General features: G+C 39.3%; 2 protein-coding genes across 6 annotated transcripts in view; one reads left to right on the top strand and one right to left on the bottom strand.

Annotated features, from left to right (window-relative positions):
• COX11 (cytochrome c oxidase copper chaperone COX11) overlaps positions 1-27,823 on the top strand; it is a 246,673-nt gene that overhangs the window by 1,753 nt on the left and 217,097 nt on the right. The window contains exon 4 of one of the 2 annotated variants that reach the window (XR_012778161.1): positions 297-655. Coding sequence is in view for 1 of the 2 variants with exons in the window: in XM_075519221.1 (XP_075375336.1) it covers positions 297-479 (183 nt within the window). In the remaining variant the exon portion in view is untranslated. Of the gene's footprint in view, positions 1-296; positions 1,907-27,823 lie in introns of those variants that run through there. The other variant, XM_075519221.1, reaches the window with a different exon arrangement.
• On the bottom strand, positions 2,811-27,716 carry TOM1L1 (target of myb1 like 1 membrane trafficking protein). 4 transcript variants are annotated; one of them, XM_075519218.1, is made up of 15 exons: positions 27,605-27,716; positions 27,326-27,410; positions 24,928-25,006; positions 18,681-18,830; positions 18,134-18,253; positions 16,443-16,550; positions 15,645-15,761; positions 11,960-12,093; positions 9,460-9,520; positions 7,865-7,982; positions 6,888-6,984; positions 6,310-6,370; positions 5,351-5,438; positions 4,989-5,061; positions 2,811-4,018 (listed from the first exon to the last, which is right to left on the bottom strand). In XM_075519218.1, the coding sequence occupies exons 1-15, from the start codon at positions 27,660-27,662 to the stop codon at positions 3,955-3,957; spliced, it is 1,413 nt and encodes a 470-aa protein (XP_075375333.1). In that variant the 5' UTR covers positions 27,663-27,716; the 3' UTR covers positions 2,811-3,954. The 4 variants fall into 4 exon arrangements, 3 of the variants coding, with proteins under 3 accessions (XP_075375333.1, XP_075375334.1, XP_075375335.1); XM_075519219.1 differs by lacking the exons at positions 24,928-25,006; positions 27,326-27,410; positions 27,605-27,716 and adding an exon at positions 19,147-19,255; XR_012778160.1 differs by lacking the exons at positions 2,811-4,018; positions 6,310-6,370.

The following is a 27,823-nucleotide window of genomic DNA, read 5'->3' as shown; positions in this document are numbered from 1 at the left end:
TCCAATTAGAGTGGCTCCCAAGTACATGATATTTAGTACAACTGATGTTGAGGGCAGCTGGTAGCCTGGCCAATTTGCATGTTTGGACACTTTATTAAAAACAAATTTTTTTTTCCTGTAACACAAGAGGAACAGAATTGCTGTCTTGTCGCTCATATGGTTGATCCTTCCCAGGATTTTAGGCGTGTACAGGGAATAAGAGTTGATTTTAAAAGATGAAGCTTTCTCTCACATTGGCAGAGAGAAAGTTTATCATAGCTATTATTGTCTAATTTTTTTTTTCCTCCTCCATGCAGTGTTTTTGTTTTGAAGAACAGCGGCTAAATCCTCAAGAGGAAGTGGACATGCCTGTCTTTTTCTACATTGATCCAGAATTTGTAGAGGACCCTAAAATGGCTAAAGTTGATCTGATCACCCTCTCTTACACCTTTTTTGAAGCAAAGGAAGGACTGAAGTTACCACTTCCTGGATATCAGTAATGGGCAATCTCTACACAACTTGACTTTTGCTACCTACCAGTTTTGAAACCATTTTTCAACAGAAGGAAAAACTGTAGGAGTACGGTGCAACATGAAATTATATTACTAAACCACCATGCGCACATGCTGCTGTTATGAAAGGATATATTTCTATTTAAAAAAAAAAAACTTACATAGTTGGAATATCATTTATTAGGAATAGTATTTCTTCATCAGACAATAGAAGGGAACATGCTGTTCCTGGAAGAGAGAGGGTTTTCTCAAGCCATCTTTTTATATGATACATGTTATCTGAATACTGAGAGGCAAATTTTTAAACCCAAGTATAAATGGAGATCTTCATTTAAATACGGAGGAACAAATCAATTTATTAAGCATCTAAAATTGCATTGCTGGCTCTGAAGAGGAACTTTCATGTAACTTACTTTATAAAAAGGTAAAAACATATAACCAGTTAATGAAATCTCAAAACTAAACAAAGTTAAACTGTATTGCTATGTAACCTTCCCATGGCAGAGGAGGATACGATGATTCAGAAGATGATGCACCCTCTCGAATTATTACTGAATCAGTAGTTCATTTGGTAAGAGCAGACTGCTCTAAAACTGTTATCATTTGAATGAGGAACATAATTTAAATGTAGGAACATCAAATCTGTGGTATGGTTTCCATTTAGAAATGCCATCCTCAAATTCCGATGTTGTGCTCAACTCATTTAAAATACGTGTACTGCTAATGACTGCTCTTTCACTCTGCAGAGGATTGTACACTGGGCACTCCTACACAGAGACAAGCTTGGCTTATGTATGAAATGCTTTGAAGGGAAAGGCAGTGCATAAACAACTGCTTTAAACTGCAGGCTAAATTAATAGCATAGGAGTCTCCTCAAAAAACCAAAAGGAAGCCAACCCCATTCAGAGGTTAAGTCTGACAAAGCCTACCCAGAAGCCTATCAGTTGTTCAGAGGTACTCTGTTTACCATCAGAACACGTAAGCCTGTATTTATGTAACTTTTGGTCATTATCTGTGGGGTAGGGATAATAACACTTTATCACAGCTTTGCAAATGAGGGGTGAGTTGCAGAGCGAGCTTAAGTGACCTACTCCTTTTCAAACAGGAATTAATCTCAGCCCAGTATCTCATCTGCTAGGCCAGTTCTTTCTACCCCTTTCAGCAGATGAGATCTAACAAAGTAAGACTAACGTTGGTTTGTTTGGACTCTAAAAAGGTAATGGGTATGTCAGAAATAACTTCCAGTTACTTTAATCTCAATTATGTTTGCATACCATAAAAGTGCTTTTTTGAAAATAAATGGATGCTGCCTTTAAAATGCATTGTAGTACCAATTGTATGTGTTGTTTAAATAGATTCTGCATGACATTCATGTCAGGTCTTCACTGTATATTTATTAAAGTTTTAAAACTTTTCATTCTTTCAGCTCTCTAATGCATTTTATCCAGCAGAACATGTGGAGCCCAAAGTGAAATACATCTGTATGAAGATAGCAGCAAGCTTTATAACCTGTAATTCCAGTTATGCTGGGGGGGGTGGGGGGTGGGGTGGGTGTCAAGCCAAATCTTTGAATCCAGGCAGGGTGGGGTGGGGTGTGAAATAAAATTCTTACCTGGGTTGTCTTTAGTCCATTGTCCTTTTGAAAGTTGAACTGATATGGGAGTTTTCTACACATTGCTTTATTCTGGCCACACGCTTCAGAAGAAAAAGAATATCTCCTGGCAACTGCCAGTTTCATAAAAATGTGGGGTTTCTCCTGAGTTTGAAAGCTCAAGTTTGCACAGATGCTGAGCACATTCCAACCATAAAACAAACTCTAACCTCAGTAATTAGATGAAAGCTCTGAAGGGAACTAGCTATCTGTGACCATTTTGGTTCTTTAAATGTGGAAAAGTTCAGTTAGCAATCATCCACTATGGATTGCCATATTGAAATAGCCTATTTTAATTTGTTACGCTTCAGTGTGCTAGGGTTTTAACAATACAGCTAAGCTGTAGGGAAAAATTGATCCACCTCAAAATCCTGCTTTCAGCAGTTTTCTCAGGCTGCTGTCCAGACCATTGCAAATACTACAAGAAAAATAATAAAGCAGCTTACCTTTTCACCTCTGCTTACAAAAAACCCCAAACTTCTTCAAGGTTGTGTTTTCGATAGAAGTAAGGTGTTCTAATGGTTCTACAGCAAACTGAAAGATTGCTCACTATGCAATGAAACACCATGGATTCACGCTCAAATACTTCCAATACATCTACATTTAGTATTTCATGGAATATGCACGTCATCCAGTAAAAACTCAGAAGTGACAGGGGTTACCTTCTCAGTAAGCATTTGCTTTTATTTGGAATTTTATGCTACAAAAATTGCGTAACAGACTGAGAACTTCTTATCACTTAAACAGTTAACATAATGAACATTTAAAATGCAGTATTTCACAAAAAATTAGCTTATCAGCTATGAACATGAACTAAGTTCTCAAATTTTATATCAATTATAAATTCAGAGAACTATACCTGTTTAAAGTGCACGTTTTACATTCAGCATTAAAATAGATAAGGCACTTTAATTATTAAAAGGTAAAACTGTTATTAACAGGGTTAAACAACTTGATTAAAATAAATGGATATCTGCATTGTAGATGATTATTTTTTCCTTCACCAGAACAGCAATCTCTGCAGGGCAGGAACATTGAAAGAAACGATTGATCCCCCTCCAATATTTACTGAGTAAATAAAAGCAACAACAACATAGGAACAAGCAGGGTTTTTTCTTTTCTGTTAAGCATGGATGACAGCACCTCATGTCCCAGCTCAGGTTCTTACCAAGACAAAAATCCAACTATATTGCAGGCTTTTAAGAAGAAAACAAAACCTGCATTCAGAATATGAATGTAGGAAAGTAACACTGCATGTCTTCAGACATCTATCAGGAGGCGCAATTTTAGAAAAGTCCTGCATATCAAAACCCCCTTATAAATTTCTAGGGAGATTAACACAGACAGCAATGAGGCCAAAATAGAAACTGGATTCTGCAGTTTCTGTAAACATAACGTTCTGTTTTGTTTGCTGCGTAAAGGGATAAAGTGATACAAAAGAACAGTTAACTTGGTAGAAAAGCTTTCTTCTACAGTTGCAAGAGTCCATTTTGTTTACTTGTGTCAGGTGTCAAGTGTTAACTTCATACACAGGTGAATTTGGAAATGATATTTTAAAGGCCCCCAAAATACTTTAAAAATAATCATGCAAGTCACCTTGAAGAATGCACAGTTGAACGTTTAGGACAAATTATCAAGGTGTAGACCCAAGTAACTCTTCAACTTCCACACAGCTTAGTATTCCAATACTTATTGTTTGTCATGTCAAAATACAAAACCTGTTCTGTTATTCACTTGTATGTTACAGGAAGCACTGCACAGGACCAACATCAGAGAATAATGTGTGTTCAGTAAGAGACTTCACCTCCACCTTCAGCATTCTGTATTCTTTTTAACTTCTGTCTTCAGCACGACATCAATTTCTTCATAAGTAGCTCTGAAAGAGGAACAGGGCGACTCCTACATCACAGGTGTTTCATTTTGACAAAATGCACCAATGAAATCCTGCCCAAGCATGAACTGTCAAGAGTTTATAGTGTTTGCCTAACAGAGTAGCATCAGTTGCAGGATGCCCAGGTTTCCATGGAAACAAAGAGCCAATCCTGTGGTGCGTCTGTGATTATATATTTAATGAGATACCTCTGGAAACTGTCACTTTTGACAAAGTAAGTTTGGGAACAGGACGGCAAAACGCAAATGGCAAGCATACCGCGTGGCATGCGATTACTGCACTAGTTTAAAAAAATAAATAAAGCTTTGTTGAGATTTTTCTATCTCAGAATTCAATGGTTCCTTGCAAAGAAGTTTTGTGTAGGTAGCTCAAATTTTTTGCAATTTATTGGTAGAAAGGAGAGTTCTATCATCCATTTAGTTTCATATTAGTTTTCTGTCTGACTATTTGGTCCTCTGGAGAGTCCCAGCATCCATTCCCTTTTGTAGCTTATATTTAAATTGAGAATTTTCTTGATATGCAGTAGAACAACATTCTTAAAAATCATGATTGCTGTGAACAGGACTTACTTTGGTTACCTTGCTCCAGAACTACCTGTGTTGAAGTGTCAATGAGCTTCCGCCACCAGGACCCTTACCATGTTTTATTCACCTTTTCATATCACTGAACAGGATTTTAGTAGATTGTTTTTGACACCACATTACTCCACCATTTTTACAGATGCTGTTCAATGAACGCAGTATAGGAGTTTATTCCTCAATTGGTTATGCCAGAAATATTGGAAGACAATGTACAAAACACAGCCGCTCATTTATATTAGCGATCCAGTTGGTCAGCTAACTCAGTCTAAATAGTGTGGTCTGTTTTCTCACTCAGAAGAAAAAGCCATCTCGGAAGCCTTCTTGCCTTTGGCACCTACGAAAACTGTATATTACCTATTTTAAAAGTTACTTACTCGGTGGGAGCCAAGGGATCAAATTCCATTATCTCGTAGTAATGGGGTGACTGTGACTTGTTCTTTGAGGCAGCTGAAGCATAAAGACAGGCAGATAAATCCAGATTTAAATGTAAATGAAAGGCGTGCTTACTGCATGTTACTTTTTTGTATCTTCCTGAAACTAGCAGATTATCTCCTATGTATCCTGTTGCTTTAAATGCTAAAATGGACAGACATACCTAAGAGAAGCCATGAGCAATATGAGATTCTGCCAATGTTTGTTGCTGCTCCTAGTCTTTAACAGCCATGATGTAAAGCCTTAAGTTCTAACAAGAAAAATATATCTCCATGAAAGTTAGGTGGTCTGCAGTATTTATTACCTGCTGGTGGCGGTCCATTTAATGATGTAGTACGTCCAGTCTGCAGATTTACTGGATTCAGAGGCACTGGGCTTAAAAGAGTTGCCAACTAAGGACATCAAGCAAAACAGTGCATAAACAGATTGTTCTATGAGAACTGGTTTGACTTAACTTACATAACTGCTGACTTATCTTTAGACTCTCAGACTATAAAAGGTAAATTCCAAGGTCAACAGTTACCACTCTAATTAATGTCCATTCTCCACAAAAAGTTCAAAACATCTTTTAGTGTTTTCTATAGCGCATTTGTATAATTTACTTCTGTGTAATTTGTTACATTAGAGAGACTCAAAGACCACAGTATTCACAATATAGATATCTGCTTTTACTTGCAGTTTAAAATACGGAATATGCGTGTGTGTTTGGGGGCTGCTTCTCACCTTTTCTATTTCATACTGCCTATCACAGAATAGCATTCAAATTCATAACATTACCTCAAAGCCCCTTCATATCCTTTCCATTCCTTCTGTCATGGGTGTTTTGTCTGCAGCATATGCTATTTGTCCTACACTGTACTTGATTTTTACGTGTTTGGCTTTTTTGGTGGGTTGTTTGGGGTTTTTTTTAATATCTTATTTAAGATAGGAAATACACCAGAGTAACGTAATGGCAGCAGGAGGAGATCTCAGCTTGCTTCACACAGCAACAGATTAAACACAAACAATACGGCAACTGCTTTCTGCAAACTCCCCTGAGATTGTGCTGGACCCAAGAAAATATGCTTTCATACTAGCATCTGTGGTATCAAAAGAGGAAAGTTGGCCTGGTCACCAAATACAGAGTGTTCCCTGATGTATAGAGAAGGGCCACAGAACAGATCTTTGTATCACATTTGGACGGTAGTTGGGGTAAACCCAAACAGTTCTCATGTTGACAGTTGCCAGCAAAGAATGATTGTTCTGAACATGAGTGTTACTCACATTGCTATATGAATGTCCAGCTGGGTTGCTTACACTATTGTTTTGTGCTTCAGTTGCAAATCTAGGAGAGAGTAATACATTGAAAGTAACTGAGAAACTATCAAAACTGTATATTCTGATTGTTACTTTTTTTTTTTTTGCTGGTCTGTCTTTACCTTATATCACAACTGAGAGCAGCATGGGCATGTGGCCTAGCGTCCCATTCACATAAAAGGTAGGGAACTACAAGGACACCTCTCCTATCTTAAACTCTTCTTACTGACCTGTACAATTCATCTGCTTCTCCCTTTCACTGCAGCATTGGCAACACTCAAGCAGAAAGTCATACATATCTCAAGTATGTTTTGACTGTTGACATAAATTTATGTCTATGACTAAACAGTGCTGCAGCAGTAGTGTATTTTTAAGCATGTTAAGCAATGTCTAGCACACTGGTAGATTTCACTTGTTTTACTGGACTAATGTGTAAAAGTACTAAATCTGTGTTCTCAGAGTTTATAGAAATAAACTCATTAGATGAATTAGAGTACTAATACCTCTGAAGATCTGTTATCATTTCTTGATAAGAGATTACTCACGGGAATTGCTGAGCTTTTGTAGTAGTTGCTAAATCTAGCTGTGGATAAATTGATGGATGATGCCTGTTTTTATCTTCAGGGTGTGCAGATATGCAATCTGAAATTCAAAGCAATAATTAGCGATCATTTAAACATTATGAAGCAAATGTTAGTTCTACTATGAACATTGAAAGGGTAAAGTTTTGTTTGGAAGGCATATAAAGAACCTGAAACAAACTGCTGTTTGTCACATGAAAAGCAAAACTTTAATAACTCTGAGAAGGTTTTAGATGCAATATATTCATCTCCTTAAAATGTCAGAGCAACATCAGTAGTGCTATACATGGTAGATACCACTTAAAACTCCTTTCACTATTTCTAAAAGATTAAAATGGAATTACAGGCATTTATTCCTGGGGGGACATTCACACCTTTAACTTCAGTATACGGACTCCCCTAGAGTGGATAAAGGAGGGGCTTCTGCAAACAGTAATCAGGGTACCAAAGTTAGGAGCTTTACTCACTCCTCTGACTATGAAAGAAGTCTAAAGTTAAAGGAGATTAGCACCTTTCTCAAAGTGAACTGTTTCTAACACCAAGTGCCTCCTGAAAAAAACTTAGGAAATCAAGAGGGTATGAGAAAAGCTTATCTGCATTTCTTCCTTCCAAGCCTACAGAACAGGCAACTACCACAGTGTTTTACAGGCTTCATTATAATCGAAAACAGAGCATGTTCTACTGTTCAAGTTTAAGTAATGGGGGAAAAAGATTGTTTCCACTGTAAACAAATTACAGGGAACCTTATACTACCTTACATTTTTTTTTTTCCTATGTACACACATCAATTCTCCTCAATAAGGAGATTTAAGGAACATCCTTAAAGTTAAGGAGTATCTTTGTTTTCTTTGTTACAAGGAACTTCTCGATTCCTCCACTAAGCTCTTGTTGGTTTGCTTTAGGAAGCCAGACTGCAAGGGAACTGTGCGTTCATCACTTACTAAGGCCTGAAGGAGACACTGTAGAGTCAGTCTGCACCACTGTTGACACAGGAGATGGAGAATCTACGGAGAGGTCAAGTAGATCACTTGAGGGAGCAGATGGCTGTTTCCTGTACAGCTTAACATTTGAAAAGGAATAAAGTTGTCTGGGTTTTTTTGGTGGTGTTTTTTTTTTTTGTTTGTTTTTCAAAAAGAAACTTGTATAGTTTTAAACAAATTGCTATTTTCACAGAATATAAACTTTTACAATCATAATATTAAAAACTGGCAAGTATGAGAGAAGACCAGGATTGTGTGTGTGTGTGAAAGATAGCTAATGAAACAAAAAAAATGCTTTCCAGAAAAGATCAGTTTCAGCAAAATTGCTATTTCAAAAAAATTAAGGAAAACAATTCCAAAGTAGAAAATAGAACAGACTCAGTTCTAAAAAGCAATCATGAGCTTCTTTAGATACAGGTTTGATAGCGAACTTCTGATTGATCCTGTACAATTATTTTCATGCTACTTATTTGTGTTATTGAGATTTGTTACATACTTAGGAGACTGATTTTTTTCAGTCCTGTTTTGGATAGGAAAAGTTCAAAATCACAACAATGTTTCCTAGGACACAGAAAAGCATTCCCTTTGTTTCTCTTGTGAATGTGTTAGAATTAAAAATGTAGCCAACCAAAGATTTTAATAAAACCACATGCTTGAATCATATGAGTTTGGTCACACCAGATTAAAATGCATTTAAAAAAAAAAAAAAACAACAACAACAAAAAAACAACAACAACAAAACTTGGAGACTCCTGAATAATATAAAAATGCACAGACTGCACCATTTGGACTATTAATTAATCCAACAGTGCATCCATCAAGCAAAACCATCCACCTACACAACCAGAATGTAGTAATAGTGGCTTTTCAAGGAAAACAAGATAGTCTTCTACCTTTTTTAATAATTGTCAGCTGTATTTCAGCATTCACAATGCAGTCATTTTCATATGGTACCCTAGATGACTACACAATTATGGCTTAGCAGAAGCTGAAACATGTGCAAAACTACTTTGGGCAATATAACTAACAACCATAATTATCAATCAATAAAGTATAGTCATTAAAGATTTGCTACAAACCATTATTCCCAATTCAGAAAAAAGCTTTGACTCAGACAAAAACACGAGTAACAGTGAATTCTGATAGTGTAATAGTATCTCAGTCTATAAATGCTAAACAGAGAACAAACGGGAAGAAACATTACGGTTCCTCATTTTGTATACGGCAGATAATAGTGCTTAGCTGTAGAGGTAATAAACCAGCATTTGAATAGATGGCTCTCTCTCTCTCTCTCTCTCATTTTTCCTGAGAAAGCGCTTCCGTCCAAGCTTCCGTCTTAGATTTGACATTATTTGGTACTTTAGTTACATGAATTTGCATGAAATTCTGCAAGCGAGACTTCAGAAAATCAGTAAGAGCAGTATCAGCCTGCTGTCTCCTGTACCTCTCAACTAGAGAATAAAATTCTGCATATATCAAAAGCATATTTTTCACAATTAACAGAAAAAGGAATACTTACAATCCTGCAGTTCATGCGTTCATCTATAATTACTCACCTCTGTGCGTTCACGTTGTATTCTCTGATTCTCCAAAAAACGAACTCTGTTTCGAGAGAATCTGTTGAAGTTGCGGAGTTAAGTGTTCATTCTGACATTTCTGTGATGTCATTCATAAGAATACGAAACCAGTTATAATCAAAATTTGATTATCAAAAGACTTCAGAGGTGTCTTTTCTACAGGTGCTTTTCTCTGGGGCACTTGTCTCTGCACTAGCAATTTGACTCACTTTTCTCCAGGGCTGTGGTCCTCTGATCCCCTATACTAACACCAGTTAGCTTGTTCTTGGGCTCACTTTTGGAGACAGCCATCTGTTTCTTCCAAAACAAAACCAAGGCACAGCTGACAATAAAGTTTGCCTCTGTTCACACCAGACAGGTAATTATGAACATGCACTGTGCCAAATATGGCTCCTTCTGACCAGAACATTCTTCCAATTGAGTCCCAGGAAGCCGCCTGTCCTCAGAGGTCCCCACATTCCCTCACGCCATCTCAGGACAAACCACACACCTATTCTGGGACACAGCCCTCTCATTCGTTCAGGCATTTGAAATAATTTTTTTAAAAAAGGAAACCAGATATTTAGGTACTGGGAGTCATAACAGTGCTACATTGCATCCAGAGAAGACCCAGTCAAGTGATATTCAGCATCCATAAGGTCAATCTGTTTCAGAAGCAAGAGCCCTAAGTGGTATAGACATGAGACTGTCTACACAACTGCACTTGCTATTCAGGGTTACCATACTGGTGAGGCCCACATACATAGTATATATGCAGGGAGGAACAGAAGGAAAAAACCTTTCCAGCTGCAGAAGAGAAATATTATCTGAAATACAGGAAGAACCTAAAAGTTGCTAGAGCCGCTAGAGGGAGTCATCGTTACATACATGAAACCAATTTATTGCACAATGGTGATCGCTCCTGGTTTAATTTGGACTCTACGTTAATAATCAGAAACAGAGAATGCAGCATGACTTGTCTTCAAACAATATGCATAGTATGAAACAGATGCAGCTAGTAAAAATCAGTTTGTCCTTTACACATCTCATTGTTCAGAGGGAGTTCTAAAGAACAAATCTTCTGCAACAAACATTAAGTAAATACATTCTAATACTTACCAACTCTAAAGTGCAATGCATCTGCACCCAGGAAGACTCATTACCTATAAACCATAACATTATAGTACTAAAATGCAGTAGTTTTCCGTCCAGTTTCACAATGGCCAATTATTTGCTCCTTCAATCACCAGGTGAGTCTTCCATAAGGAAATTTACTGAATTATACCCACAAGCTGCTATTCATAGTTCAAGAGGTTCTCGGCCTTGCCAGTATTCATCAGTCATAACAAAGATGTAAGCCCACATCTGACTTCAGCAGATTTACAGAAGCTGAACAGAATTCTATTTTTGCTTTACTAAAATGAAAAACTTCCTAAAGCAAGTGAGCACACAATTCTTTCAAGGCAGCTAATGTAAAATATGCTAACACTGCTGTAGACGTAAGATTTAAGGATAAATGAAAACCAAATGTTGTCAAGATTAGGCCCAAAGTTTGTGCCATGACACTTAGAAGAATTAGTGGTATTTTCAGTGCAGCATTCAGAAGAGGTTTAAAAATAAAAGGTGACTAAACTCTCTAAATCTGCTAAATTTAATCATGAACCATTGCACGTGATGCATAATGATTTCTCGAACATTTCTTAGCCATGGAGCCATAAAGTAGCCATAAAGCCGTAAGTAGCCATAAACTACTTAACATGGAAGGCTAGTTCCTGTTAAACCATACTACTCTCCTCACTGTGACATTTTAGGTGGTAATACTGGAATTTTGAGTTTAAAATTAATTTCACTTTTGCTAGCATCTAGTCATGCTACCAATGACATAACAGACAAATACACAGGATGTCAATGCAAGCACTGCGGTGCTTCCATGTGTGAAAGAAAGAAACATTTTCTGCTGTAAGACAAGTAGAACAGCGTGTTTCCATCCAGCTGAGAAAAGCAAGTGACTCTCTTAAGCATGCAATGAGGCAGAATGCTATTCCATGGCCGATTTCTGCAGTAAAGCCGTCAGTTGTTTAGAAAGGAGAACAAGTATTCTTTCCTGGAAGCATATACACTTAACAGTGATAAGGACCATTACCAGTACCAAAGGGTTTGTAGCAGACTGATGAAAAATTCACTGTGCAATACCAAAAAGGAACATCAAATTCCAAAGTGATTTTTGTTTACGTGCCTCCATCTGATTTCCTGTCTATGCTGTTAACTTGTTTTATCCCATTCTAATGGTTTTCTACCTTTATGAACTGTCTCTGGAGTGTTTAGGGGAAGGCAAATATATAATTTTCTCTTTTTTTGCAATCATGTTTCTTTTCTGGATTTAAGAATAAAATCTGTCTCCTTGTGGAGGATCAACATTAGATGTAGGGACCATCTGTGTCCACTAAGTGTGCTTATTCAGTTAGGATACCAAATGTGAGGAGAGAGGCCCTGTACTTACCTTTCATGTCCCAGGAGGACATTATTCAGATCTTCATTTACTTGTATTAACTCAACTATCACATCTTCATTCTCCACTGTCACCAACAATTCCATGATCCTCTCCTGCATCATCCGACAGGTCTTATACAGTTTCTGGCCGAGGCAGGGGAAGAAAAAAAAAAAAAAAAAGTCCTAACTGTGGTCTCCTAACTTGTCAGTTCTGGAGAATAACGATAAGAGACTTGAGTGTTGCAGACTCACAGGTAACATTCCTTAATTTATACAAACCGCATGCATACCAAACATTGCAAATAGCATCATTTTCATGTCTTTGATCTCTGCAAGGCAGGTTGACAACTCCTGTCATCACGGTCAGCACTTCTACCCCTACCCAATCCCTACCTCTTGACCCACCTTTATTTCTAAAGATAAATCTGTCTCTGAAGTCTAAATTACAAATTGCAAAATAACGAAGACCCCTCTGGGTGATACAGAGCAAATTTGATTTGATCCTGTTTGAAGCTGATTAAACTCAGCAGGATACTTTGCATGGATGTAATGGATGTGATCCCGTTCAACGCCTCTTTGAACAAAAGACAATAGTAGTCTAAAGGACAGAAGGGCTCTGTGGCACAAGTCTCTAGCTCTAACTCTTCCTCTGAGTGGGGAAGTTTGGATGCACTTAATCTATGCGCTTTTTGAGAAGGTAACACAAACCTAACAGAATCAGCTGACAGGAGAGTTATGAGAGTTTATTGAGCAGAATTTTGCATTATTGCCAGTTGAAATGGAAGAGAGTTTATTTATATTCCTCTCCGCTGCAGATTTTGCATGTTCAAAGAAACAAATTCTTTAGCAACAGGAACTTCAACTCAGCCAACATTTTTCCACCCCCCACCGTGCATTTGCAAATTCTGGCTGGCTCTGCTTAAGGAAAAAAAAGGAGGGGGAAAATTACTCTATTTGCGCACTGCTATTCAGAAATTGCTCTGGTATTATTTTCAAAGTGATCTGACCTTTCCTCAAAAAAAAAAATACACTTCATGTAAATTAATTATTTTATTTATATAAAAAGAAATTTTGCACCCCTTTGCCAAATCTGCATGAGGATTACAGAGCACTGTACCTTTTAGTACTGTATTTTCATAGCCCAGAATAAAACACACAAAAGTGTATTCAGTTTAATGTCTGAAATTAAATTTAAAATCTCTCCAACTCTACACTTTACTACCTGATCCACATTTAAAAAATGTGTATTTCTTATTACTCCATTATACAGACAGACTAGCTCCTTTGTAAATATCAATATTCGATAGAGAAGGAAATTGAGACACTCATTTCCAGCATGGATTTGCTAGGCTTTGTTCCTACCCACAATGATGCACGCAGTCTTACGTTTTGAAAACTGGAGTTTTACAATGATGGACTACCAGCTGGTATAACAGTCATCAGTGATTCCAATGAATTTATGCTAATTCTTACCAGCTGATGATCTGGACCCAAATTCCTGCATGCCCATCAAGTATGTCTATTCACTACCCAGTACAAAAGTTTATTACTCTTCTTGGCTGACACTGAGCTTTAGCTATTGTTTAACTATTGTTACTGGTCAGCACAATATTTCGAGTGAGATGTGCTACCTTAAGCCTTGTCCAAAACAGGGTGGAGAAAGGGAGGAGCCTAGCCACTAATGAAGCTACAGAACTGAAAATATGTTGCACCAATAAACTTTACCCTGTTACAGTTTTTACTGAGATAATCAGATAATTCTTCCAGATAATCAGAAGGACTGAAATTAATGTCTCCAACTCACGCAAAGCCTAAACAAGCAGCTTTTTAAATAAAGGACTTCGTTCTCTGAGAGCAAAAGCCTAATCCAAGCAATCCAGGTAGAGCTATAAACAAAAGGGAACATTAAACATTGTTCAAGGAACAGGCTTAGCCATGCTTCACACTTTATACCACTCAGCGCACAGGGGAAAACAACAGAAAGAACACCACAGTGAAATTAACATAGAAGGAAGGAGTTTTTAGTCACTCTCCCACAAATGGGAACTCCACGCCCTGTCCTCAAACTTTTGCCAACAATTTTATTACTGGGAGTGTCAATAAGAATCCACTGGTTTACTATGGGCAACCTAATATGTGCGCCCACATGCAGAAGGGCCATAGTAGGAGACAGGAAATGAAAGACAATTTTCCTGTTTCGCAACCAAAGACACTTACCGTGTCATGGACTGGACAGAGGTGACCAAGTATGTTAAATCAGTGTATTCTCCTACCTGGGGCATCTTTCACTGGGTGGTTAAATCATCAAGGCCAGTTTACACCTTGGCAACCTCCCTGGTAGCAGTACCACTACAGAAGTAAAGTATTGTGCATAGAACAGCCATAGATTAGCTGGTGGTGTCCACTGCTGGAACAACCTATACTCAATCCTTCAGTGCAGGCAAAGCAAGCCCTCTGCAATCTATTGCAACAGCTGTTTGCCTTGCCTGTGTTTAAAGTCTGCTCTGCTCAGATCCTTGCTTCACAGGCCCTTCCTCCTTGGACTTATAGCTCCACAGATCTCTGCAAAAGAGACAGTATTGGAGACGCAAGGAATTTCCAGGGGAGCAAAAACCACTGCGAGCTTGCGTCTGTCTCTTATCTGGTTGCCCCAGACCAGCAGTGCTGCCTGTCATTCTAGATGAGAGACAGTGGCAAACTGCTGCTATCTCTCCATCTCACCTCCAGTTGTGAACCAATCCATAAACAGACACAGCTGAACAGCACGACCTTGAAGGCAAACCAACAGCACCCAATAAGGGTTCCTTGCAAAGGAAAAATTCTCCACTGGCCAAGAGAAACACACCAAAGGCTTGCAAAAATTAGATCAGTTCTCCAACACACTTAATGCTGATAAATTACCAAAAATGCTTCCTCATCACAGAGGTTTGGAGGTAAGTTCAGAAACATAAGGATGTGATAAAAGCTTTTTAAATTCTTGCAGACAATATGAAACAGAAAAGTGTCCACTGACATAAGTCACTACTGAAATGCTAAATTAATACTGCATTTTTAATTTCTAAAACAGAAAATACAGCATGAGCAAGTAGAAGAAATGACATCACAGAAGGAAGAATGCCTGCATGTTCACTGTCAAATCTAAACTGGACTATTACAATACACTTCCTTCAGGCTACACTTTAAGAGCACGTGGATTCATCTACAGCACAGCAAGCTCCCAGTCTTTGAGGTCATGCACATAAAATCAATGCTTCATATTCTTCACTGGCCTTCAGTCTGCCTTTAAGGTACTGGTAATAATAAAGAGAGCACTAAAAACTCCAGGACGGATATGAGAGACAGACTGTGTCATCATCTATTTTCCCACAAGGCAACTGCATTCAACTGGAATGTTCTCAGGGCTGTTTGACAGAACATGCTTAACAGAGAACGCTCCATTATGAAATTCCTTTGCCCTTGGAATTCCCTAGAGCTTAAATTTGCATTGCAAGCTGTATTGTCCTTTCCTGACTATCTAGACGTCAGGGGAAGGTGAAGGTGACAGGAGAAAGCTGAGCAAAACCAGAGGTAGAAACCTGTTGTTGGATTCCATTTGGCAATCTGAATCCAGATGTTACAAGAAAGGATACGATGTATTTTAAAATCAACTTTGACCAAACCAAACCAATAGCCCCTACCAATGAATTATCACATACCTGTAAAAGATTCATATCATCCGGATTTTCAGAGCCAGGAACATTTTCTTTTAATATTGATGACATGACTCTCACATTCACTTTTGCCATATCCAGTTCACTGTACAGTTTCCCAATCTGTTGAGTTCAACACGACAGAATATTGTGTAGCTGAACAGAGCAGAATAATTCCTACCTCTAATATGTACTTTCTTCCCTATTAGGCATAATATGGGCCTAATTAGCATTATTTTACTCTGGTGACATGCCATGAGAGTGAGTGGAATTAGCTCAGCTTTTATATGTGCAATCAAACTAAGATCCAAGTCTGATGGTACTACTCATTTTCCTTACAGTTAATCCCTCTCACAGATTTTACTGTTACTCTTTTTAGTTATCTACAGGCCAAGCAGAAATGGAAGTGAACTGTCCTTTCCTTTCTGCTTTTTAGAATACTTTCTTCACACAAGCCTTATGCAAAAGTAAGTTTGGCTTTCTCACTTATCTTTGAAATAACTTTTATCAATTTGCGTAACACCATCGTAAGAGATCATTAGATATTGTCATGCTTGAGTAAATGATTCCACTTTCTTGTTGGGGTACAGCCTGGCATTTATTGAACTCAATTCTGACTACTGTGCTTTGGCACACCACCTTATAAAACATCTTCAGGAGAACAAACCTAAAACCACAAATATAGAACTATGCCACTTGAACTCATGGTCCCTTCCAGTGGTCTATGCACCCAGGTTGTCAAAATCGCACATTACCAGTACATTTCAAGTGAGCCCACCCCCCTCTAAACCTGTAGTACTGCACCTGCTCAGGAGTCAACAATAATGTTGGGCCTGTGGGAAGAGGCAGTAAAGAACATTTTGCAGGATTAGCAGAAGATGGTGATGACTTTGTAGAAGACTGAGATGAAGTCTGCGAAAAGACAAAAGAGCAGAGCTTGGGTTTAACAAAAGAATTGAAGCAGACATCCAGATGCGAGCGCTACAAAACATCTTTGTCAGACTAGACAACTGGGCATTAGCTTTCTCATAACCCATGCTCCCAGGGAATTTGTTGAGCAAGGTCTATTTATAAGAATAAATCTAATGGCCATTTTGTAATGAAAAGAGGCTTGTATATCTTTTAAATGGGTTTGCAAGTAAATTCCATCACAGGATAAAGCAGGAATGGCTAAGAACAAACTAGCTCCTTGAGCTCTTAAGCCATCTAACAGCCAAGAGTCCTTTCCAAAGTGCCACTGCAATTTTACAATGAAGGATAGTTTAGAATGTGATCACACTTGGAAGCCATGGAAAGGTTGGGGGGTTTGCAGAAGATGAGATACAAAGGCCTTCTGGATCGAAAAGCTGGAACACTTCATCTGCAGAAAGCTTCACTTGCATTGCATTTGAACTGACTGCTATAAAAAAAAAATCCAAATCCAAAACCCAACCTACACAGGACTACACACTTCAAGTCCTTCACTTCCTAGAGACTGAGCTAAAAGTTGTGTTCAGGTCTGCTGTTGCCAAGATCAACAGAAGGTTTGCCACTGATTTTAACTGGCAGATACACGTGGTAGACAGAATCATCTCTACTGTACTTGGTGAGAAAAATAATTGTCTATTGAGAGCATTCTCCACACAGCTTGTTCAAACAACCTCTAAATACATAAGCTTTTGTACTATTCAATCATCAAACCAAACTCAGGATAAATCTAAATCATTCTTGTCTGCACTGATTATAGACATTTAATTATCCAATTGCAAGGTTCCACCCAGTAGTGGATGGCTTTCACACTTCCCAAAACTCTTGTGGAAACTATTCTAATAGAAAAAAAAAAATCTGGAAAGAATGGCTTTAAAACATGTACTGTATTTTCAGCTGATGTCCAATGCTCAAGCCGTGCTTATACTTAATGTCCTAGATGCTACACAACGATACCTACAACGTATGCTTAAGTAACATCTATTGTGTACAGGCTGTGCAAACAGCTGGAGAGATATATAGACAATAATCTTTTCTTATAGATTTCTACCTCTCAGTTTAATTTTAAAGATAGATAATGCTCATCATTCTGAACAGTACATGTTTTCATTAAAATCTTACTCATTTTAGTTGAGGCTTTCAGAAGTTGACAGCTTAGAGCACTCAGCTCTCATTTGTTTTGAGGTAAACAGCATGTCCAAATCCTTTACATAATTTGAAAGTCTCAAGAGAGAGATGCTTCCTTTTTGAGAACATATCCACTTATCTCTGGTTTGAAATAAAATAAACAAACTATTATCTAGGCCAGGTTTCTTTGTTGTTATCTTAGCTGTTATAATTGAAACTGATTCCTGCTTACATGCTTAAGTGGGTTGGTCGTATTCTGCCCTGGAGCATTTAAATAAAAAAAATAAAATTAAAAAACCAACCCAAACCAAACATACCTTCTTTGTCTACAGAGCTCATACAATTAACACATCCTGTTTCTGATTTACAATGGTTAATGAAGTATGCTTGTGTATCCCCACCTTAGGTCCTCCTCTGCTGGTGTCAGAAGATGGAAACTCCACTCCTTTCTTCAGCAATTCTAGATAAACTTCTTTTACTTCGCTCACATCCACCATTCCTTGGAAACCTCGGGCCCATGTCTAGTTTTGGAATAACAGGAACAGTAACAGTCACAGAAATGGACAGCCAGTGGGTCAGACAAATGCTTCTAAAACATGTGGTCCTACAGGCAGGTCATTCCCTCCATCCACTCCAGCTAACTCCATTCAAAGCAGCAGGAACCACAAAAGCTCCAAAGTTATCTCTCATCCTGCTTGCTAAGTGCAACCACAGAGGGAGCACATACATAGACTGGGAAGGGGATATAACAGGTGGAGGTTGACAGTTTTCCAGTTCTCTCCCTTTGTCTTCCAGTCTGTGCTACTCCTGCACGAAGCTGGAGCAGCAAAAATAAAGTCTACTTTAGGAAGAGGTTCCCATGAGTACGCTACAGTACAGAAGTGGGCTGCATCATTAAATGTATACCATATAGCAGAGACAAACACTTACTGTTTACTCTAGACTTACCATGATAAAGGTCAGGATTTTCTCCTGCATGTCAATCGGCAGATTGTATCTTGGATTCAGTAGTTTCACCAGCTTGTCTTTACAGAAATCTTTCTTCACAACTAAAGACTGGAATCTTGGGCCACAGTTCTCTATGCACATGTCAAGCAGCTGCACACACAAAAAGCTTCTGTTACCCAAATACTAGGAAAACAACTCCAACTTGACTGCTTTTGGGTTGGTTTTTTTTGCTTAATTTGTTCCAAGGTGTTATGGGGAAGAGTACAAATGGATATGAACAGATTATTGCCAGCTATCTCACTAGAATGTCTGATGAGGTTACTACAGGGAAACAGCAGCTCACTGTGTACACTGTTACACCTACACAATACAAAATGAGATGTGTTAGCCAGAGTTACACTATTTTTAACAGAGAAGTACGGTCAGACTTGTTTGCATGTCATAGCAGTTACTGAACATACGGTACCTTAACAGCATGAAATCTGTCCATAGCTTAAAAAAATGACTTGTACAGATTCAGTAATAGAATTAATTCACTGCCTAGCACATAGGTATCCTGGTCTGACAGATTCTGAAGAGCTCTACAAGAGAAGAAAATGAGATTACTAAATGCCTCTCTTCTGATCTGCCCTGTAAGTGAGAGACTAATGAAAAAATAGAAGAGAACAAATTCAACAACTTGGACTACAATTTCTCCATGCGTTTTAAAGGTCACATTGATTTGAAACAGAATAGCTGAATTGTTCCAGTTGTCAGATTCATCTTCACGAAAGAAGTCTACTTCCAAAACTCTACTTGGAATGCTCAGACTAGGATCCTTGCAAGCAAGGTGTCTGCCATGTCAAACACAGCACATAGCAGTATGTGATAATGACACAACACTTCTCCCTTGTACACCTGGAGGTAGCTGACTACAATTCCCATTTTACAGAAGAGATATCAAAAGCTGTCACTACGTCCCAGTCACCTGAAATCAGGCCAACACAAGTCTTGATAGGAAACTGGGATCAGTCAGATCAGGTGCAGAATCAGGAACAGAACTCATCTTGCCTGGCTCAAACCTGGAGATCGACCACAGGACTATGATGCCCCATGCAGAGAAAAACGGTCACTCTTGTGCTTTTTGCTCTTCAACTGTATCTTTACTTTCCCTCCCAATTTAAGAGGGAAGATGGAAAGGTGAAAGTGAAGGGTAGAAATTAACAGAAGTTTGCAAAATTTCATGGTTTGAGACAAAACTTCCCCAAATCATGCAACAGACAGAATATATTCTCAAAAGGATACACAGATTTTAAAGGATAGTATTGTAATCTTGATAAAAGTAGGTTAAATATACTTTCCTATTCAGAGCAGACTGTATTTGACTAAGTTGAAATCATTTTAGTAACTCATTTTCTAGCCTCAGGACTTGGGGATTTTTCTCCCAGTGTGACTGGGAACTTATGGGAGAAGAGGTTTAAAACCAGAAGAAAATATATAGCTGAAATGAAAACAGGGTAGAAGAAAGAGACACTGGCAGACTGCTGTGCAAAAAACTAACTGAGAGATAATTACAAAAAAAAAAATCTTGGCTTGAATCATTATTTTTCATTTAAAAGAGTGCATGAAACACATGCTAATAAGCCAAGTCATTTGCCTGTGCAGTACTTCAAAGATGGTCTGTGTAAAACATTTTCAACCCAGTGCATGGGAAATTTGGTATGTTACTCCCTGTTATTAATTCTCTACTTAAGGGACTGAGTATTTACCCTCTGAATGAAAATACTGAACTAGGGGGCTAGATCTTCCACTCAATTATGCCAGTACAGCCCACTCACTTAGGCTGAAACTAAGCTGGTGTAAGAAAAAAGAAGAATTTGACTCAAATTATTTTTAACTGGACCATTCACGAAGAAGCCACTTCCACGCTAATAACACCTTTCATCAGAACCTCAGTATGGTTATTTATCGCTGCAAACAGGACTTCACCTTCCCAAACAGTTCCATTGGAATGAATAGATCCAAGGTGGCCAAGTCAACCACTGCTCCACATTGCACAATGGAATCTCAATAGAAACACGTTTTAATAACAGAACGGGAAATTAACTTCAAACAAATCATTAAACTTCCTGTAAATGACAGGCAAGACCTGAGAACTGTCGAAACTGGCAGAGCTGCTATGTTCCAGGCTAGCTGATACCAGACATCCAGCTGAGAAGAGATCTGCACTGAGCAAAAAGGAGGGCGAATTGCACAATCAAAGCCCTCTGGTTCACATGACAGCAACACAAAACTAAAATGATAAAAGGCATCTGAACAGAGGTGAAGACAAACTGTAAGGCAAAAACAAAAAGGGGAGAAGTTGGTGGGGATAAAGTCAACTACATTCCTTATCAACAGAGATGTCACTCAGAATTCCGTAGGACTATCTGCTCTTCTAAAGCAGCCAGGTATGGTCCATAAAGCTGTAATGAATGGATGTAGTTTGTGATGGATACCTTTCAGACCTAAGGTGAATGCAAGAAAACACAGATGAACAGTTTGCTTCTTCGTATTTCTGACTCAAAGGGAACAAGTCATTAATGCATCTCCAGGATTACACTCTACTAAACATATGCTGATGTCTACCCAGTAGAGTTTTTGAACAGCAAGACACTATTTCCAAGTGCCAACGTTTAAAAGAAACCTGTACGAGCAGCTTTTTCAGCTGCCATTCATCAATTACAGTGCAGAGGCTATGTAGATTTTACCAAGATTCTGCATTTCAAAAATATTAATTTTTCAGAAGTCTTGAATTTTTCAAAATTTATTTATATATATATATATATAAGGATATATATATATATATAATATATATATAAGGATATATATAAGGATATATATATATAAAAAACCCATTGAAATATGGATTTCTTTTGCTCCCACTCAATGTCTTTTTCTTTTCCTCTTTGCCCATATACACCATAAAGTGTAATACAACTGACTAGGACTTTTTTGATTGAGGGGCTGGAGGGCTCTCATGTTTTTGTTTTTTAGATCCTCTGCTTTGTGAAATGTTAATTTAACAAAGGAAAATCTGAAGGCCACATTTGACATGCTAAATTTTTTTTTTTTTACACCTGAAAACTTACAGAATATTAAAAGGAAAACCAGAACAAAGCCTAAGACAAAAAAACCTCTCCAAAATTTAAATCTAACCAATGACTTCCTTTAAAATATTTTCTAACAACGTAATGCAGAAATGAAACAATAATTCCATCTTAAATTTCTGCCCACTGCTTTGTATGTAAGAGTGTGTGTGTGGACACAGGTACAGAGAGGGACACATTCGATAAACTACTTCCCCAGGTGCTGTTCAGTTCCTAAGACCTTACAGGCATCAGAACTGGGGCACTGCAGTAAATGCTTTACAAAACCAAGGGAGATCTACGGAGACAACTGAATGGGTGTCTCAGCGTTCACTACGTAAACAGAGATTACGTATCCAAAGTCTGTTAGTAATAACACATACACACTTTGTTGGATTCCTGCCTAAAAGTTCTAATCCTCTTCAGCCTGATTGCAAAATCACCACTGCCAAGCCTGATCTCTTGACTTTATCAAAGACTGTGCATGAAGCAACTTCATGGCCTGACACACATACACCTCAATCCGCGTGACTTCACAAGCACCAGGTAACTTCAGTAGATCAGAGTACATGAAGTCAAGCCATGGCCAACTATCATACAGCTGGCACTCACCCTTCTTCTTCCTCCAAGTAAATAAATAAGCATCTGCGAGCCAGGAGGAGGAAGACACTGTTGAGATTTAACACATCTTGATGACAGAATCAGGGCTAACACGTGCAGGCATGCTACTTCAGATGAAGACTTTCATATTTCACTTCATGTGTATTCTCTGGGAATAAGCTCCTTAAGCAGTTTCATTAGAAAAATTAAATTCCGGAATTTCAAGGTTGAGTAAATAAAAGTGGATCAAAGTACATTTCAAAAGAAGAGTGATTTTTAGATGTTGCCTTCTTACTTGTATCTAATGTAGGTAGGAGAGACAATTTGATGTAGAGTCTCAAAAGCTGAAGGACCACATTTACTGCAGGAAACACAGGCAATAACTTACAGTTCATAAAAAAGAGCCCTTATTTTTGTAGAAATTTGGGAGAAAAAACAATTTTAAGAGACAAGAATTGCACAGGGAGGGGGGGCTTGTGTTTTAGGAATTAAAAATTATTTCTGTTTTTTCATTTGCAATGATTTGCTGTTCCAATCTAAGCATTTCAAAATGGGAAATAGGAACAATTTCATTAAGGCAATCGAGAACACAAAACAGAAGATACAGCACATAGAAAGACTCATGTGGGAAACAAAGGAGTTAGAAGTCATACATGGTCAGCAATGAGGTCATCAAAGGAAAAGTTTTCCACATGCTAAACTGATGGCAGTACTGGTAGAAAACCAGAAAAAGGAAAGGAGCCAGGGGCAGAGGGAAAGGCAAAGGATGGAAGATCTTACATAACAACAGAAGCGGGAGGGGAGGGGAGAGGGGGGTGGGGGGAAAGGCTGGCACTTATTTTTTAAAAAAAAAAAAGATTAAGGAATTCAGGGAGAAGAAACCTGCAGTCAGAAAACAGAAACTGGGCCAAAAGGATACGATTGCCTGGCAGGCACAGTTACATGCGTACATGTGAGTGGGTGAGAACAGACACAGACAAGGGGCCTCGAATGGCAAAGAGCCTGTGAGAATGTGCTGAACTACAAGCACAACTGAAACCTGGTTACACACGCCATCTACGAGCAAATACAATGAGCTTCCAAGTCAACGTGATAAATCTCTTCCTTGGATACGCCTGAAACAAGATCCTTCTCCCACTTTTATGTTCTGAAGAGCTAAACTATGTCACCTTGGGTATATCTACAGAGTAAATATCCGAAGAAAGGCTCCTAAATCTAAGCACTGGGTTATCGTAACTCCAGTTGACTGTGTCATATTCAGAAAACGACCTAGGTGCACGAAGACCGTAAGAGAAAGCAAGCAGATCCGATACAGGGATTGCAATTACACCGGAAACCGAGTGTTTCTGCTATGCAGACACAGAACACACAAAAAGGTGACTCATGAGACAGTGGAGGAGGAAGCCAGGAAAGAATTATGGAAATGGAATGAGCTGAAGGTATACATCAGTATGTTTAACACATTTATCTGCATCTCTAACTTGTCAGGAGACACCTGGGCAATTGCTAAGCAACCTACAATTCGACACTATCAATCACCTATCTTCCTTAATCACTTCTCAGCACTTATTGATATAGATAATGATTTTGCACAACAAATACCAAACCCATGAGCAATAGTACTCAGAGTGTAATGCAGACAGGCCTCTACAACCTCAAGAAAGGAAATGGTGAAGAGAACATTTCTAGACAAATAATGAAAGACACAAATCCCCAACAACTTAAAATATGAACGGCTTGATTCTTCTCACAGTTGCACTATTGTTAGTCAACAGTAATTCAAGTGGGGAACTCTGGACTTACGACAGGGTTAGGAACTTCCTGCTACTGCCTACATTATCAGTGTAGTGGAAAACAAAGAACTATGTTAACATACTCCAGTAAATCTTAAACTGACTGAAATCACTACACTTCCTCAAACTCTGGGATAGTTCAGAAACACTGTCAGATTCTGAAAGCCGGACTATCTCAAATGAGGATATTCCCAGCCACTCCAACCTTTAGTCATAACATCTGAATCTTATGTGGCTTACCCTGTATCTTGCTCCCTTGCTTAACTCGCCATTGTTACGCTTTCGTTCCATTTTCTCATTTATATGCAATAACACTTACCTTTACAAAACACGGATTGCACACTCCACCACGCTGCATACCATGCTTAGTTTAACTAAGATCAGTACCACAAGGTGAGTAATAGAATGGTCAAATGTAGCTTTTATGTAATATCCCAACCTCCCTATCTTTCACAAACAGGTGGAGCACTCACAGAGGGACAGTCACTGGAGTAAATAAGAACTATACTACTTTTACGTAGTACAGGTTTAAAAAAAAAAAGGCAACAATAAATTTAAGAATTTGCATCATCCAAGACTCTATAGAACGCCAGTAGATCATCTGATCTGCACTGTGGTAGTGCTGTACACACAAACAACACAGAAAACATCCCGGAGAGTTGTGTCAGTGATAATTTGCATGCCACCTTATCATTTAAAATGTTTTCCTTCTTAGTGTCTAATTAATATAAATATAGTTGTACTCACAGACAGGGTAAGCCTGATTTCCTTATGGTTACAGTTTTTTGAAAGCTTTTTCTTCAGCGCTTTAACTGCATCTTTAGGCCTGTAACAAGAAATTAAGTAGAAAAAGTTACCAGTGAAGTTAGACTGTTTTTCTAGTTTGTAACTTCATCCAAGAGCCAAAAATACCAGCCTAAGATACAGGACCAAATTCATCCCTGTATTTACACCCACATAAAACTAGAGCAATTGCCCCATTAATTTCAGCAAAATCACTTCAGCATTGAGCTGGAGTAACAAAGCAGTGAAATCAGGTTTGTTACTGCAGACTGTGCGTTACTCCAGAGACTTGTGCAGAGAAATAAAGTTATTCTCCTCTGCAAAGTATCCTCCAAAATTATTTTTTTTCACTGTTGTACAATAGATTTACTTATATAGCTTTTATTGCTACGAAAGGGAATAACAATTGCCAGCTCTATCAAGAGTTGACTGGTACCCATTTTTCATGTATGATGCAATTAAAAAATATTCCCTGGGAGTGCTGTCAGGAGTAGGGGCGTCTTGGCTAACTTCCAATCTTATAATTGCAGGATGCTTTTAACTCATCTGAGTAATTACCATGTACAGATGGACAACCCATTCCACCCCAGAGATAGTGGCATTTCTAGCCTGGTCATTTTGATTTCTATATATACACCCCATATCTTTTAACTATCTATGTAGGAGGAAAAGGGTGGAAGATGGTATCTAGCTTATCACATATGGGGAAACAGTTTTGCCTGGTTAATATGGGCTATCTATAGTGTACAATTATAGGGCCAGCTCAATGCTCATGATCAACAAAACCAAGATGTCCTACGTCTCTTTAGGATCTCTCTAGAATCTAAGACAGAGCAACAGAATGTTTCAATAAGAAAAAAAGAAATCTTTGTTGAAAATATTTCAAAGTAAATGAAATTAAATGGGTATTTACCATTACTGCATTTTTCAATTTGAAATGTTGTTGTAATTCATCAGAAAAAAAGAAAAGACTTCTCTATTTTTTCAATCCTATGGCAACAGAGTTGCCATACCCGGTCCTCATACCAGTAAAGCATCAAGCCAAAACAAAAGTGATGGGTGGGAGTACAAGATGGGAGAGGAAAACTTTCCCTTGCAGAAAGCTATACTGCTATTCCACTCCTCCTGCTTGTTCTGAAGCATCTGGAAATGCTCGGGTCAGGAGCTGAATATTGCAGTAAAATAACCATTTGCCTAATTAGATACAGCAGTTCTGCTGTTCCTAGTATCCTGTTACAGACCGTGACTAGTAGTAGTTGCCTAGGAGGAAGTTATAAGGAGTTCGTTCCTCTGTAAGCATAAGCTGTGCACAAGAGGAAGTAGTTTATTAAAAAAAGCTCTGTTGCATAGAAGCTCCAGAGAAAAGTGAATGCTGAGGGTCAAAGCATGCTGTTGCTTATAGCAATGACCAGAAGGGAGTTATTACTGACCTTCCAAGCTCTAAGAGCTAGGGGTGAGAGTGTGGGATCCAAAAAAATGAAAGGAAGGAAAAATCTGATATAAAAGAAGATGCTTGTGCAGAAACTAAGGCATACCTCATTCCCCTGGAGAGAGTTCTCCAGTCGGTGTTAAAATATGTTACTAGTAGCAGTGAGTTCTTGCAATGCAATGCTGAAGCAGATCTAATGGGAACAAATTTCCTTCTCCCCCTTTTACAGGTGGGAACAAGGAAGCACAAAGCAGCAAGCAGCTGAGCAAACCAGAATGTGGCCATTCAGTGCAAGAGGCCACCTCTGTCCCGGGAGCCCCAGGTACATGTGTCGATATGACGGATCCCACTGAAGAGAAACCCAGCCAGTGCTTCACTCTTCTGTTGTGATGTAGGTTAGCTGAGAAATTGCATAGTGGGAAACTCTGATTAAGTTAAAAGCACAGAGTTTTAAAGAGTGCTGTAGGCAACCAAATGCTTAAGGTCTTCTTCCAGACTGGGTTTTGCAGAGCACGAGAGTACCCGTTTAGCCTGAACAAGCCGTACAGGTTACATGAAATATGTCACACTCAGGTGAGAAACCTACGTTATCACCTCTCTCTAACGCTTGTCTATGGGGAAGAGTCTACAAGTCTAATCTGTACAAGTCCTGAAGGCAGAGCAAAAGAGGCACCGAGACGGGCAAAACTCTTCCCTAGACACCAAAGGTACCTGCTCCCTGCTGCTATTTCGTTTTGGGTAACTTCATATACACATTGTACGCTGACTGCTCGATTTTGCCCTGCCCTCGAACAACGGTGGTGCTACCCCTATGATGAAAAACCGGCTGTTCACATTTCCCACAGGAGAAGGGGGCAGGTCACGGCACTGCCGCTCCCTCTGACACCGGCATGCACCCCCCGCCCCGGGCCCGCAGCCCCCTGCCCCGCTCACCCCTCCTCCGTCGCGTTGATCACGTCGCAGATGTGCATGAACTGTCCCCACTCTTCCGTCTGCAGCGCTCCAAACGTCGCCCGGTCTGAAAGGCCAAGGGGAGCCGCCGTACAGCCGGCCGGGGACCCCGAGCGCCGCCAAGCCCCGCCGGCCGGGCGGGAAGAGCGGGGGGGCACCATCCCACCGCGCCCCTCACGGCCCGGGCGGGAAACGGCGCCCCCCGGCTCCCCTCAGGCGGGCTGCGGAGCACGGCGGAACGCAGCGCCCCTCGTTACTCACCGACCAGGCTGCCCACGGCGGTGCTGAAAGGGTCCTTCGGAGCCTTCCCAAAAGCCATGGCCGCTGCCGCCAGGGTCGCGCAGCCTCTGAAGGGCAGCCCCGTCCCGCCGGATCCGGCCGCTCCCCTCCCGCCCCACTGGTCGCTCCCTTCCTGGGACTGGGGCGGAGCCGCCTCCAGGTGCCGTCGCGGCTCCTCGTTGCTGATCACGTGCGGGCCGG

The sequence above is a fragment of the Mycteria americana genome, chromosome 16, assembly GCF_035582795.1.
Source record: "Mycteria americana isolate JAX WOST 10 ecotype Jacksonville Zoo and Gardens chromosome 16, USCA_MyAme_1.0, whole genome shotgun sequence".
NCBI lineage: Eukaryota > Metazoa > Chordata > Aves > Ciconiiformes > Ciconiidae > Mycteria > Mycteria americana.
Note: the sequence above shows the minus strand (reverse complement) of the source record. Positions and strands in the feature narration are given on the sequence as shown.